The sequence below is a fragment of the Bombus flavifrons genome, chromosome 10 (genome assembly GCF_040668555.2).
Source record: "Bombus flavifrons isolate JBK064 chromosome 10, iyBomFlav1_principal, whole genome shotgun sequence".
NCBI lineage: Eukaryota > Metazoa > Arthropoda > Insecta > Hymenoptera > Apidae > Bombus > Bombus flavifrons.
The window spans coordinates 10409180-10425728 of record NC_138451.1 but is presented as its reverse complement, the minus strand read 5'-3'; the positions used below and the strand labels follow the sequence as shown (position 1 = coordinate 10425728).

The 16549-nt window shown below is 47.4% G+C and overlaps 1 protein-coding gene across 3 annotated transcripts in view; it reads left to right on the top strand.

Moving 5' to 3' along the window:
- LOC138183764 (zinc finger domain-containg protein striped) overlaps positions 1–11713 on the top strand; it is a 37187-nt gene extending 25474 nt beyond the window's left edge. Inside the window, exons 2-3 of one of the 3 annotated variants that reach the window (XM_069121123.1) lie at positions 5489–6181; positions 7568–11713. In XM_069121123.1, the coding sequence (XP_068977224.1) occupies positions 5557–6181; positions 7568–8832 (1890 nt within the window). In that variant the 5' untranslated portion in view covers positions 5489–5556 and the 3' untranslated portion in view covers positions 8833–11713. Of the gene's footprint in view, positions 1–3894; positions 6182–7567 lie in introns of those variants that run through there. The other 2 variants (XM_069121124.1, XM_069121126.1) reach the window with 2 other exon arrangements.
- Positions 11714–16549: the final 4836 nt, after the last annotated feature.

The following is a 16549-nucleotide window of genomic DNA, read 5'->3' as shown; positions in this document are numbered from 1 at the left end:
ACGCACACGCGACCGCGTGCTGCCGCGCTCCTGCTGCCGCTTTCTTGCTCGTCCGCAGATTGCGCGACGATTACGTTCCGCGTGTCCGGTTTGGCCGCGTGCGCAAAGCGTCGAGATCGATGCACGCGCGACACCCACGCGACGCAACTCGCTTCTAGGAAGTTGCAATTGGATAGGGTGTGTGTGTATGTGTGTGTCGCCTAATGGTGGAACCGGAAGATTATGGTTTTCGTCGAGTGTTGTGATGAGATCTCGAACATTTCCGATCGGTTTGAATTTGTGCGGGGTAAAGCAAGGTTGCTTGGGTCAGCTAAGACTTAGCGTACTCATCCTACTACGATTTTTATATTTTTATATCTTTATCTTGCTCTTACTTTGGTAACCAGAAAGGATTTGTAATGCTTGAGGAAAATGTTCAACGCAAGGGCGAATTTGTTTCATATTTTGTTCAAATTGAAGCTGTATTTTAACGTTTCTTAGTGTAATTGTGTCGGATATGATCGAAAAGGAAAGCAATAGAATTATAATCGAATCTCGAACTTGATAAGAGACGAGGTAATATCTATCGTGTTTTTTAAGTTCCGCGGGAAGAAATATCAAACCGAGGAAATGATCGAAGTATACTTACGGTTGGGCTATTCGAGTCAACGAGAAGATATGTTGTGGAACTACTAAAACGAACGACGAAATAACTTCCAAAAATAAAGTAATATCTATACACGTGTTATTGAATTATAATGATTACACAACTGAGAGTATGAAGATCGAACCAACTTCTTTCTTTCCGATCAATAGAAGTGTTACATCCTCGAAAGAAAACAATGTCGTCGAGATACCAGTGTATGTATACGATATACAATATTTCGCTGCTTGTCGCGTGCCTGATAAAGAGTCAAATATTCCGTTTTCAAATGTAGCTCGTTTAAAAATTGTTTATAAGCGAATTTCGTTGAATCGCAAGGCAAATCGCATAGTTTGACTGAAATGTTGTCACTAGGACACTACTTTGAATTTTCAGAATGCCGTAATCTTTGAAATTTCTGTATTCTGGTTTCCACCAGCTAACATGTGCTCGTTCGAAGCTCAAGAGGCGTTGCGTCGTACAGAACAGCTTTCTTGGCTCGAGTTTCTGCCGAGTTAGATAAGCGACTTGGCTTTCGACGCGGTCGAAAATTCACTGGGAAACACATTGGTGCACGATCGCGAATCGGCCGCGTATCCGCTAACGTAACGCCTAAACGCGCTCGAAAGGCTTCTTATGAACTTATATATGGCACTGACTCATTATAATATCGCGCAACCTGTCGCCGCGACTATTCAACCATTGATTTGAAACGCCTGCGTTTTCAGGAAAAGTGTCGCGATAATGTGCAGAAAATTATCTCAATGTGATAAAATCGAAGCTAACCAAGTAAAGCTTTAACGATCTGCCAATTTTCCGAACAACAACGAAAACAATATTCATTTATCAGTTTTCTGTTTCCTTCTCCCTCTGTTGAAAATTTACCGGGTTAAAGTGCCTTTATCTGAGAAGTCACTGACAGCTTCCATCACGAGTGAACGCACGTTGCCCGATAAATGTTCTTCCGTTGTATGAAATCGCTTCCGTTTACGAGTCTCAATTTCCACGCGCGCGTGTCGCGAGTTTGCGTGGTAAAACGAGCCAGGAATTAATACAACATGGAAAAACAACGATTCAATGAATGGACGAAGACGAACACATTGTATGGAAGAGAAATCGAAGTAGTAGAAGGGAACGAAGTTTAAGCAACGGAATAATAAGCAAATCGAGAAACACAGATGCGCCCGTTTTATACCGATCTCCTGTCTCCTACTGCCTTGTGTCTTTTACTACCTGGCACCTGGGGATCGACAATGGCAAATGCAGCTTTTTTCAGTCATCGTAATTTATTCGACTCTCCGATCGTTCAGTTCCAAACTTCAACTTTGCATCGTTCGAACGGCGAAAAAGAATGTCGAAGTGGTTGAGGCAGCTCCACTTTCCGATAATTTGTATAAATCAACAGAAGCAATCAAGATTGGATCACTTTTTTGAAAGGTGCTGTAAACCCGATCGCTCAGAGGCTAGTTGGTTAACTCCATAAATTAAACTGTGGAAAAATATAACAGTAACGAACATTATGTTTAAGAATTTATCTTAGAATTTACAATCATGTATTGTGATAAAGAAATTTGTGAAAATAGATCCCTCGTTGCTTGAGGTATACAACGCTAATTTAGTAAAATTGAAAACTTCATAAAAGATGGACTTTATCACTTTGGTATTTGTCAACTGAAAGTCGTAGCAATAAAGCTTTTGAATATGAAACCTATACCTCTCTCTTCCCATAAATAGCTACAATTTGAATATTGTCTCTTTATTGTCGCAAACCCTTCAATTGAGAACAAGCCAAACAAAATACTTTGAATCGCAGCTAGAGAAAAGCTTTGAAAAGAGGGGAGGAGAGGAGAAGAGGAAAAGAGAGAGGGACAAACGGAGGCGTGCATGCGGAAAAGAAAAAGAGACAGAGAATGGTCGCGTGGCAGTGCGTGGCCCCAAATAGGGCATCAGGTGGTTACACGACGCCCGCGAGAAAAAGATCGTTTGCGCGTGCGCAGACGCGCGTGTGCCTCTCGTAACCGGACACACGCACGCATGTATAGAGGCGCGTATAGCTGAACGGCACGCGCGCTCTTACAGGTGGTGGCAACTGGCGCGGTGGCACAGGAAATTGCTCCTTTGCCGTAGCAAACCCAGTCCGGAACTTTGCGGGCCACCGTTCACCCGGTTTAGTTGCCGGAGCAATCGAACACCGCTTTCAAACAGATTCGACACGTGCGCGCGCCCGTGCAGAGAGAATAATCTCTCTCACCTGTTGCACGTCTGTTTTCGCTTCCTTCGTTCGCTCTCTGCCCCAATATTAATCAAAAAATCGCATCACCGGAAAGATCATTTATAAACTGGTATCTCTGAGTCCGTAGTATCGTCCATGGTATTCGAAATATCACGATGTTTGATTATCATTGATGAATTGAATATATGTAAATAGTTTCGTTCGATGCTACAGGAATCACATTCCAGATAGATCAGGAAAACAAAGTAAAGTAACGTTTTAGCGAAGTACTAGAGTACTTTACATATTCTGGCAAACATCATTATGTTTGATTATTATTGATTGAATAAAAATAAGTAGTTTCGTGCAGTGATATGTCAGACAGCTACAGGAAAGACAATTTCACCGTAATTGATAGTAATCTGTGGCTCGAAATCTAACATAACCTAATATCGAAAAAGTACATAATGCTATAGCGACTAAATAATTCTCACGTTCGAGAATAAGCAAGAGGAACGAACGGGAAGTTTCGTCTCTAAGCGGACGCGCTTCGATCGATACATGTTTCGCGAGAAGGGACACCGGTGGTGGCCGCAAACTCTCGAACTGACGATAAACCAACGTCTGTCACTGAGCGAACCGTCGGTACGCCGGCGCCATCGGCGTCAGCAGCTATGAGCTTACGCAGGCGGAAGAACGAGGGGTGGTGGACGTAGCGCCGCATTCGTGATATTATCTACCACAGATCGAATACTTGACGGTATACAACGACGGGAGAAACTTCCCTCCCTTATCCCGGCTTATTTATATATTTTTACATGTTCCCAAAATTCGCTGTATCTTTGTTCTATATTTCGTTTTTTTCTTTTTCCTCCGCGTGACTTCTTTCCTGGAAATCCTCGAACGCGGTCTCAAACGCTGTCGATCTCAAGGGAGACGAGCGCGCGCGCCACGTCCTACGTCACGCCAGTCTACGTCACTGGAGAACCGAGAAACGCCGAGGAGGGGGCAGGCTGGGGGCAGCGGACACGTGGAGGGGAGTTAGGGGAAGGTGGGAGCGCGCGAAGAGCTGCACGGTGGGGGCAGAGATGCCTGCGAGCAGTGGCGAGCAGTGACGACGTGCTGGTTGCGTGGTGGGAGTAGCGGCGCGTGTGTACGTAACACATACGCGATCGGCTATATACGCGGCACGCAGACAGACGCGCATTGATAGGGGACCGCAGAGCGGGGATTGGCTGGCAGTCGACTCGCCGCTTCCAAATATGGGACAGTCTCCGCGGTCCATTCATAAAACTACGGGGCGCGCCGTCGCTCGGCTCAGTTCGTGCGCGACCCCCACGCATCGCGCGTCCTCCGACGATCCGAGCGCGCGATCTGCTGCCTCCGACACGCACACCTAACCGCGGAGAGGTACATATCTACCGAGGCACACGATAAACCCGACGAAGGAGATAGAAAGAGAGGAACGGAAAGAACGAGAGAGAGAGGAAAAGGAGAGAGAGGAAGCAGTGAAGAAAGAAAGGGACGGAGGACACGGAACGACAAATAGGCGCGCGGTCGCGCGCGCGCCTGCACCTACAAGACACTCGCGCGCGCGCGAGCCAAATCATCGTCGCGTACAGGATTCATTTCGCGAGTGAAAGAATCATCACCTTGATATAATTGCGAATTCGTGAGCTTGGACTTGGACGACCGGCGTTTCGAACGAAAGATTCTAGAAGAAAAGGGAGACGAAAAGTGACAACCACTAACGTCTTTGAGGAAGAGTAATCGCGGTTCCGCGTTTCATCCCTTGACGCCGGCTCGAGCCGTGGATCCGCATAGTCGCGCATCTTCGTTCGTTCGTGGCGCGCGGGCGCGCTCGAGGGAAACGAACCGGCGGCAGTCCCTGGTGGTCAGACCGGCCGGCGTGGCGCGGCGCGGCAGCCGTTCCGGATCGGGACGAAGACCGAGACGAGGATCGGTCGCGATCCGGTGAGATTGGATTTTTCGAGAGTCTCCGTGCGTATAATTGGGTGGTGGTGGTAGTGGTTTGTGGTTGGTGGTGGTTGTGCGCTCGCGGTGGTGTATAGCTATCCCGCCGCCGCCGCGGCGACAGATCGCAGGCGCGCGCGCTCTCGCGAAAGAGAGTGGGATCTCGAAGGGAGAAGAGAGAGGGAAAGAAAAGGAAGGACAAAGAGGCGAGCGATCGCGAGACACGGTTTTTGCCGCCCGGCGTCCGCTCCCTCGTGTGTGTATACCTCGCTGAGAAAGAGAGACTCGGCGCGTGCCGCGCGACGGATAAAAAAGGGGGAGCGCGTGCTACGTCCGCTTGACTACTAACCCAGTGACTGGAGCTATACGGAGGGAAAGAGGGACAGATACGACCGATCTCAACGGACTTGACGTTTAGATCTATCGTGTGCTCGTGTACGAACCGAGAGTTCGTACCGCGCGACCCTCTTCTCAACCCTTTCTACGTCGCGTCGGTGTTGTTGCACAGAGGACGAAGGGAAACTGATTCTACTAGACTAAGACTGAAAAGACGGATAAGGGCTAACTCGCGTAGAGCTTGTATATCCGGTGGGAGAGAGAAAGAGGCTTAACTGTGTCGGGACGACCGAGGAAGGACAACATTTTAACCATAATAATAGCGTTGAACGATACAACCGCAGGCGAGGACACGCAGTGCGGTACCGAGGAGGTTGCCACCGCCAGCCAGGGAGGCGACCAACTCCAGAGGATGACGATGGACGGCATGGAAGTGGTGGGCTCGCAGCCCCACGCGGCCACCAGCCCGTTTTTGCTCTCACCGCCACCCCTCGGACATCATCATCATCATCCTCATGCTACCTTCAATCTTCAAACAGTGCAGCTTAGTTTCGACGCGTGTCTACCGTACAACGCGGCGACATCCTCGAATTCGATCGTCTGTGGTGTTGGCGGCACGTCAACGCCAGCCGCTACCACTTGCACCTCGTCCACGAGTTGCAACAAAACGATTCCAACCTTGTCGCTGGCAACTTGCGCGCCCTTGCAAGCCCAGCATCAAAACAATACCGATTCCTCTGATCCCCATGGCCGACAACATCATCATCACCATCATCATCCTCATCAACGACTCGACGACCATCAACATCATCGACACGTCGATGCCTCCTCGCCGTCCAACGATTCCACCGACGGTAAAAGACATCTGCAGACTGTCAACACCGAGGACAAGGACTGTCCCAGGGAGTGCAGAGACGATCTTCAGGAGCCTAACGAGAAGGATAAACCAGGTGACCTAAACACGCCGGTTACCACCAGCAGCGATTTACCGTCCTTCTTCGGCCCTTCCGCGCTCGTCGAGCCACCTCCTATTTCAGGTACCTACAATCAACAGTCCTTTAACAAAAAAACAAAAAAACAAAAAAAAAACAAAAACAAAAATTCGATCAGGCAACGATAACTTCTTCTTTTCATCCTTCGTAGTCGTGACGTGGTAAAATAACTTTATCATCATCGAGTTTCCTATTAATCGAATCTTTCTCGTATGACAGAGATCCTTTGCGTATGCACGCTTCGACGAGGTCAAATCGTTAAAACGTGTTCCACGATAATCGAATAGCGGAATTCGAAACTCGTCGGACGCGAGACACGTGAAAATAAACGCTCGTCGAACAACGCGCACCAAACCAGTAGTAATCGGCTGTGCGATTCGAACTTCAGCGGCCTTGCACTTGCTGTGTTTCACGAACGTCCCAACTTTCGCTTTCTGCATATCTGCCAACTCCTGCTGCTGCTGTTACCCTCGTGGCTGCGTCAAGCACCCCTTCGAAAATCCGGCTTTTCCGCATCAATTTTCGAAAGTGATCGCGTTGCGAGTCCTCGGTCGTCGCGGCCAAGTGCATGATGTGCCAGCGTGACGTATATCGGTTGGCTCTCGCGAAAACGGCTAATATCGAACCTGCCCGCCTGTCGCGGATCAATACTCAGCGACCCCGACATTCAGAAACCCTTCTCCGCCCGTCCCTGCATCGCCGCCGCCTCCACCTCCGCCTTCACCTCTGTCTCCCACCACCCCTTGCCAGTTCATTCATGCTTCCAAGAACCCCCACCTCGTTCATCCGGACCGATACAACCACCCTCCGTTACGCCGATAGTCGTCTTTTCCGTGACTTTCTCGCTAACGAAACGAAGCAGATCGTTCGTTCCCCTTTATCGTTCCGTACATCGTTGTCTCCTCTCTTCTCTCGTTTCCTTCCGCTGTCACGATCATTTGCTAGCCGATAATCTATCCGGGCAACAACTTTCGCGCGGTTATACATGGCTACGTAGAAATCGTTGATACATTCGTCGGAACAGATGGTTCGCCACGTTCGGCGCATGACACGATTCGGAGATACCTAATTCAAATTCGCATCAATTCGTAGAACACAACCGGATGACCGCGCATTTTTCTCACTACTGGGAGTCTGCCGACTTGATTTTCGGTAGGTCGTAAACGATTGTGTATGTGCGTAGAAAGGAAGTAACGAGACGGCAGGATGCAGACGACAGATAGAGACACCCGGTATAATCTCGCTTCGTAGATAAAGTCATCCCCGTATCGCGCGGTCCTTCCTGTTGATTCGCTTAGGCCGCGAGATGCACGCGCTAAAACTCGTGCCCGGAGTTGTTCCTGAGCTTGTGATCACGCGCAACCGATACCTGCTCCGCCCTCTTTATGTAGATTTTCGAGACTGATTGAAAATTTGATGGATGATTTGTAGGCAGCCTGGCGGGCGAAGATCTATCTCTCGAAGAGGCCACGGAGGACGATGAGACGGCTACCTCGACCGGCAGGGATCATCGGCACCACCATCACCAAGAGTCTCAGGAACAGGGCACGCCTGGAGCTCCACCCTCCACTAGTCCACCGCGTCATCATCAGGCTCAAGAGGACGCGGACCGTTGCAACGTGTTACAAGGCGGAGTGATACTCTACTCTTCCCCTCATTCCACGTCTTCGGTGTCTTCAGCACCAGCGTCGAGCGTTAACATCTGCAACGTACCAACGTTGACGTACCGTGGCGTCTTCACCACCACCTGTACGCAATCCTCGCCGCTGAACACTCTTCAGAATCAGCAGCAGCCACCCCAACAGCAACAGCAGCAGCAACAACAACCAACTGGTCAGGAACTCTGGGGTCCGTTAACCTCCCCGACCTTGACTTTGACAAATTCACCTTTCCTACACTCTACCCTTCACCCAGCCCCGTACGGTGGAGAGACCGTCGAACTTTTACCGGTCGAATCGAAGCCACCCCCGCCACCAGGCTACCACGATACACCAACCACTACTCCCGCGGCGTGGTTAACGACGCACGACGACCCTTACGATCCGAATCTCCTGTCCCATCATCATCCCCATCACCACCATCAAGAGACGACGCTGAAGCAAGAACCCACGGGCGGCTACCCACCAGCCGTCCAACAGCAACAACAACAGCAGCAAGCTCAACCCACTCAACAGCAGCAGCAACAAGCACCACCGTCGGCTGGTACAACGGGAGTGCAGCTAGCGGAATACAACCCCAGCACGTCGAAGGGGCACGAGATTCTCTCGCAAGTTTACCAGCAGAGTGCTCTGCCGCTCAGGCTGGTCCCGGTGAAGCCGCGGAAGTATCCGAATCGACCGAGTAAAACACCGGTGCACGAGCGACCGTACGCTTGCCCCGTGGACGGCTGCGATCGCAGGTTCTCTCGCAGCGACGAGCTCACCCGGCACATCCGCATTCACACCGGCCAGAAACCGTTCCAGTGTCGCATCTGTATGCGCTCCTTTTCGAGGAGCGATCACCTGACCACTCACGTGAGAACCCACACCGGCGAGAAGCCGTTCTGCTGTGATCAATGCGGCCGAAAATTCGCGAGGAGCGACGAGAAGAAACGGCACGCGAAAGTTCACTTGAAACAGAGGCTGAAGCGCGAAGCCACCCACGCCACCGCTAGAAATCACCCTCAGAGCCACGCTTCTCCACCGTGCAATCAGTAAGAAGAATTTGAATGAACTGTGTCGCAGAATCGATCCACATATTTCATACGACGATCGATGTCGATCGATCGTCGATACCGTCGATCTCCACGCTCATTCCTTTAATCTTGTCAATCATGCTCGTGCACGACGCAGCTTTTTCACCTTGCCAGGCGACGAGGAAACGACGGAGACCTTTAGGCGGAACAGACTGCCGTCACCGACTGATCCGTCATCGATCCGTCGTCGGCATCGTCAGCGATCGACCAGTGGGGCTCGACTTTAACGGATTAGCCTAGCGACCGAATCGACAAGCATTTTTGGCGGTATAACGAAGCGTGATACCGAGCCTCTCGGATAATAGTACGTAAGGAACAATCGCGGAGGATTTTCATAAAATCTTTGTAAATAATCGTGGATAATTTTTAATCGGGACTAGAATTTCAAAGCGGTATGTAAAATAAATGTCCGGTGTGATCGGTCCCGACGATGGGCTCGTCGCGTCTTACAGAACGGATCGATTCGAAGCTTTTCTCCTGATCTCGCTAAGCGAACCTTCGACGAGGAAACACGAACATTGCGGTAAATATACATATATATATATTAGACTCCGGCGGTTTTCCTGCGAGCTCTCATCTCAGTTTATTTCTTTCACTCCCGTCCCTTTTGCCTACGGTTAATACGTTGCATAAGGAAGAGAGGAAAATTGAAAGTTTACTACACCAAGTTGCATTTAGAAGGAGTAGGAACGAATACGAGTGAAAAATCTAGCTTTACCAAGAGGTACTGTTTCCTCGACAATTGTCGGTATCGGAATGCTTGTGCTTTTAGCGGTAAACGGGAAGAACGGGAGAGAAAGAAAAAGAGAAGAAGACAGTCAGGGAGGATACTCGAAGCGAGCGACGCGTCGAAGATCGTTATTTACGACGGTTGCGTTTTATACCCTTGTTTGCGATCGAGAATGAGATGCAGATGCGAAAATCGACGTTAACCGCGCGTAGATACGTACGCGAAATATTCCGTTGTCACGAAATATACTGCAGCCAGGTTCTCCGACGAATCGCGTAGAATCGATACCGCCCGCAGCTTCCGGGAATCAGGGAGGAATTTACCGAAGGAGAAGAGAAGAGAGAAAGAGACGGCGCACTCTCGATCGCATGCAAACGAGCGCGTGAAAAAAAAAATTGCCATGCGCGAGCGCGCTTCTTGAAACGATCAGGGGATCGCGTATCAACTTTTCCCAGCTCTCTCATGATCGGAACCGGTCGATGTTTTTCGATCCTTTTACCCGAGTGTTCGTTCCTTCGGCTAATAATCGTGCAATTTTCGAATCGTGCCCGATTCCACAAATGTTTTCAGGATATTTTCTAAGTATTTTTATAAATTACGACACTCGACGATGAAAAAGAAAAAACAGAATGAAAATGTAGTTCGATATCCATTACGATCGGTATCGCGATTCTATGAGAGGGCATAGACCCTGACACGTTTGCAAGATGCGACCGACACCGACGGACGATCGGTATTACATACACACACACACAACTTTGCGTCCTCGAACCTCGTGTCTTTCAATCATACAATCGTAATAATCGCTTCTTACATATTTGTTATCGTCCTCTACCTCTGAAACTCGTTCACTCGTTCCTACGACACCCTTCGTGCCCCGGACACGCTAAATCTCGGACTTTTCCCGTGTCCTAGGAAACTCTCTTGCCACTCCTTGCTACCCGTTTGCTCCTTGAAAATTCCTTTCAGCGTTAGAAGTCACTTCGTAGAGTCCCTAAGCTTCTTGGAAGTTAAATACCAGACGCGTCACCCTTCCCCTTGTGAATTAACCCTCTTTTAACCGCCAACAAACCCCAAACGAGTAAACTGTAATTAATCGCGATCATCGTTGTTGAACGGGAGTTTTCCTTTGTAAATATGTATATAACGTGTTATACATATGTACACATAGGTTACATCTAATCGAATCGTGCCGACAAACAGAGAGAGAAACCCGTAAAATCTTTCACTTTCCTCCTTTTAATCTTGCCGCCCTACTTTCCCCTCCTTTCCTCTCGTCCTCTTCCCGCCCCCCTCTCCATCGTGATCGTTTACGTGTATAAAATATGAGTTTTAGCGGCGATTAATATTATGTATATGTTGCTCTATTTATTAACAAAAAAACAAAGTCTCTCTCCCTAGTTACATGTATCTATATTATATATATATGATATATATAATATATATATGAACAGAGGAGATATATATATATATATTGTTAAAATTAAAGGATTATTTTTATTATGATTATTATATTATAATTATATTAAATAACAGTTATAATTAATAACGAAACGCGCGGCAACGCGTACAGCTTTTATGGATCCCAAGCGTTCTTACGCGCTCTCTACCTACTTCAACGATGGTTGCACCGACGCGTATGCGATATTATCCGCTATTGTTCTAGATAGATCGGAAAATATGTAGGCAGAGGAGCGTATAACGCGCACGCGCGTTCTCGTGAAATAAAAAAGCAGAAAGAAAGAAAGAGAGAGAGAGAGAAAGAGAGAGAGAGAGAGAGAGAGATTATGCCTGTGTCTGCCTGTATGTGTGTATGCGTGTATAAATGTGTACGTGTGTAAAAGAGAACGAGAAAGAAAAACATTTAATGAAAGAAACGAAGATAATGAGAAAAGAGGAATAGAGAGGACAATTTTTTTACGAACGATAATTACACTATAATTGGATAAATTATGTGTAACTATTCCAGAATATGGTGCTCCGAGTGTGCAATGCACAGAAAAGAATCTCTCGACTACCTGTATATTTGTGTTGTAATCATCGTTGCCGTTTAATCTGGCCGGTTCCCCACGACGATTATTAACAAAAATACAAAGTTAACATTGAACAGCAACGCCTGGTCGTTCTTATTTACCCGTGGTACGGTACAAACTCCTTGAAACGATACGTCGACGCTCGTAATCGTCGACCGCAAGACCCGTTGAAAAGTTTCGCCTCTTCGTTTTATCACCTTTAAACGCGGATAGCAAGGGACAGAGTTTAAAGCTGAAAGCACGTTTCGTTTTCGATGCTCTCGATATACGTTCGACTCTTCCGAGGCTTTCGATATATTAGAGTTTATATTTCGAGTTTATCGGGGTTCGCGATCTGTGAAAGCTATAACGCTATAAATCGTTCGAAACGCATATTTATAATATGTTCATGAACATAATGGTATGCAATAGTGTCGTTTGTCACGTTGAACGATTTCTCGAGTGTCGTTACATCGCCAATTTATTTTTCCCTTTTGCGCGTTAGCGTCAGGCACATTCATCGACCGCAGACATCTTTATCGATCATCGACAATTACCGAATAGGGCATCGACGATCAAGGATGTCGATACAGCGAACCGCATCCTACGCGACCGAACTATTGTTCCTCCGAGGTGTGCGTTCAAAAGGCAGCCACCTAGAGATTAATAAGGACCGGTCCCCGTTGCAACGAGACTAGTCGATCTCGATGAAACGCCGCTCCGTTGTGCCGTGTTTTCCATGCAACCTTTCACCATAAACACGCGGTTGGCGCCTAAACCGATTGGACTTTCCGACTAACGCTTATCTCGATTTTTCGCTGCAGCGCGATACGAATCACGAACAACTGGCAATTAGTAGTGGTCGCGCGTGCCAATTTTTCTCTACCTCCATCGTCGATAGATTCTTTATCGATCGGCCATTGATCGAAGCCAGTTCAGCTCCATCCGGTTCACTGCTGAAATTTCGTTCAGGATCGAGTTCCTTTTATGATTCCTTAAAGAGAGAATTATTATTGCTTGGTTTTCCAAACTCGAAAGGAACGACGAGGTGAAAACGCGTGATCGAAATCTGGTACATATGGTACAATATGTAATATGGTCTGCGTGTAATACAACGTCGCTTGAAGTTGTAAGATAAAAATTTCCAGGAAGAGAGAAAAAACGGTTTCAAGGTATGGTATGCTAAAACACGTCGGAATAAAAAATTCGTCTCGTTTGTTGCCCGGGGCGACGTTGTCTCTTCCAAAAAAGGTAATCCATATGATTCAGAGGAGCCGAGAAAGACGACACGCCGGTTTGTGCTACCGGTCACGACGAAACCGTTCCGTAATATCGTTTCCGTAATCGGCTAATTAACGGAAAACGATGATGTCTTCCAGAAGTGGATAGGTTTCTCTACCAGCGGTGGCAGCCAGCGTTTCGACGTTCAACAGGAGAGGGTCCACGTCATCGATTCTTCGCGCTCGGACGAACGAAGTTTTGGCCGGCTCGCTGGCTCTCGCGTGTAGAGAACGTGCAATGGCCACTACATAGGTGTATGCACACCTATATAGGAGAGACAGTGCAAGAAGTGGGCAGGAGTGAGGCTGTGAGAGCACGTCTATAAATAGGACCAAGATCGAGATGAGGCCTCCTCTGCACTTCGTGATACCTTCTATCCTTCTCCCACCATCATTCTCCATCTTGTTTCGATCCACTCTTCCTCTACCCAACGTTCTTTTTCACGACTCTCAACCATCCTTCTCTCACCAACATACTCGTCGTATCTCCCTCTCGTTCTTCGCGATCCCTGTCTCCTTTTCGCTCCTTTGTTTTACTCTCTTTCTCGATGGCGCCGTCCTCGTCTCGACGCGAGCTGTTTCCCGCTTTCTCTTTCGATCTTTCCATTTCGCTTCTACACCGAGCCATCAGATGCCTACATCTCGTTCTCGTCCCGTCTCCGTCTCGCTCCATAACTCCTAAACCATTTCTCCTTCTCCTTCCCTTCCCGGCACTAGACATCCCTCCCACTAACGACTGACAAGCACGACGATGCGCTCCTCGCACGACACATAAGGATCGCGTATACGCTGGCGCGCGTGCAGCCGAGCAAAAAAATTGTCGTAAAATATAGTTCCTTCGTGGATATGCAAGCTCCGGACCGGGCCCTCGAAGAAGAAAAATGCATGTTGGGTCGCGCGACCGGCCGGACGATCGAACGATGGGATGAGTCAAGTAACGTCGACTCGCAGCTCCGCGGTTCACCGTAGGTGTTGTTGAAATTTGATTCCCCGCCGCGACACTGCACCGACGCGACTTCCGATCATGCGCGCCAGCTTCATCCCCTTACCACTCACCGTGTCTTCCTACATCTATTCATATCTCGATAAAACGTTCAGGCATTTTATATACTCGGATAATTTTTCTACGCTGTATTTCTTGATTTCTTTTCTCTTCATTTTTCTTTATTATTTTCTGATTTATTTCGTTTAGGTTAGGAACAAGATAAAAGGAATAAGATATGAAATATGCGATAGGAGAGCAGACACAGGATACGTCGATTTTCCTTAGCCGAGCCAGAGAAAAAGACAGGCAAAACGCGATCACCGAGAAATCCAGCGTATTTATCTTCGTCCATCTTTTTCTTTCTCTTCTTTTTTTTCTAATTTCCAGGCCAGCGTCCAGGTTCTCCTCGGCGGACGAGTGGCGCATCGACGCGGCAAAACGAGCATTCCGCTTTCATTCGCGCCGCGCAACGATACCCAGTGTGTGTCGCATCGATCTTATAAACCAGCATCAAACGGAGGGCAGCCGAATGAGCGGAGCCGGCCAGCCAGTCAGCCACACCCCGACGCGATTAAACCTGTTGCTGCTTCGCTCGTGGCTCGACTCCATAGACGCGTACTTACACGTAGGTGTCTGGTTGCGAGTATATGCGAAGATCGGTGTGAAACTTTTCAAAATCGGTCACGGATGCTCTGTAAGTGAGTCGATATCTCGTGACGAGTTTGCAGTCGACGAGTTTCAGGAGACGATTTCTCAATGGGCTCTCGAAGATCAATAAAAGGACTGAGAAACAAAAATATGTACAACGCCTGAAATAATTGAGGGATCGATACCGGGAATGATTCTATCACGACCAAGTACATGGAAAGAAGATTTATAACGTTGATAGGTTGACACGTTCAGAAAAGCTTGATAAATTCATATGAAAAAGGCCAATTAACTGGTCGCTCAGGTTATCGGTATTCTAGATGAAATAATTTATTTGAAGAAATATTTATGTGCTCCTGATCAACAAATCAGAGCAACTCTCTAATCTTTTACGTGTCTTCTATAAATTACATCATATCTACGGTTATAAGGACAGAGAAATCTACGTAACTGAAATTGATTTAGCTTAAAGAATACATTATCTTTCAATTGCACGATTATATAAATTTCTGACTAAGGGATGATCCGGTCAATAGGTTAATACGATAATTAAGATAAAAAAAATACAGACGCAAGGAAAGGTTGTAAAAATGGAAATTACATGAAGAACGTTCTTCTGATTGTTTCCAACAGCGTATATTTTGTTAAAATATTAGCAAACGATGACTGAAGAAAATTAATGACGACGTTAGATAGAATTTCAATACAAACAAATGGAAGAATAGCAGCATCGATCGGTCGAGACAAAAAGGAAAACAATGCACGTGTAAGAAAAATCGAAGATATAAAAAGCCCAAGGAGAGACTCCCTATTCCTCGCTGCATTTCTACCACCCCTCCGATCCATATCGCTTACCTTTGACTTACGGTTTTTGCCACTCTCGCGTTATCCGACGAGATCGATGCAAGAACAGCATATAACGAGCTGGTGAGGGTCTCGAATTTCGCGTCTCTGGTAACAGTATGACGCAATTCGGTAAGCCGGCCGCGAGGGGTGAAACGGCTGTTATGTGGGCTGGTCAGAAGGACAGAAATTAGGGGGTAAGTTTCTTGTAATAGAACACAACGACACTATCGGTACTTTTAACCTGTCAAACGAGTCGTATGTGGAACAGAATCTTCTACAGCCACGGAATTAGAAATTCATTGATACGAATCAACCGATCAATGTTTTTTTTATTTTCTAACGTATGTTGATATTTAAATATTAAACTCGTTACCTTTGATTAAAATATTCTACGAATCGTGCGGTCTTTAAGTTCTCCATAAATACATAAACATCCTTAGTCCAGCTATGATTTCAGATCATCTTCAGAACAAAACCCAAACGAGTAAGCACCTATTTCTTTCATTAAAGAAACTCGTTCGGCCCGTCGTACTTTCACCAATTACATTTCTCGCGTATGCGCCTGCATACCGTGGCTACAAAAGCAATTCGTAGCACACAGTTGTATTTATTACAGCATTTACATACCAATCGATTAGGCTTAAGTACATGAAATTTCCTATCATTTACCAATACCTTGCACACACAACCGAAACTAATCGACGCTATGAAAATGAAACGTATAACCTCGTCCCATGAAAGTACTACTAAATTATAGAAAATTTGATATACTCGGAACTAATTAATTAACGTGCAAACGACGCAATAAGCTGTGCGGATACTTTTCAGATATCCGCTATACGTCTACGTGTATCAACGTTCAACATTCTCCACGAGTAAAGAATGATCGAAACCAGAGAGAGGTGCAGGGTCGGCCAGCATCCGGAGAAGTCCTCGCTGGGGGTTAGGGTCACGTCAACGTAAAAGCAAGGTAGAGAGCCCGTGGAAGCGGCGTATGCGGTGCCGGCGGTGGGGAAGGGCAAAAAGGTGGAGTGAGAGAGCGAAGGGGGATTCATTGAGGAACGGCACGTGCAGAGGATGGAGCTCGCGACCGCGAGCTCGATGGAACGGTCACGGCAGGGGGTAGAGGCCGGCGGCTAGAGGGGCAACAACAGGGTTGCCTGGCGACCGTCAGCCAA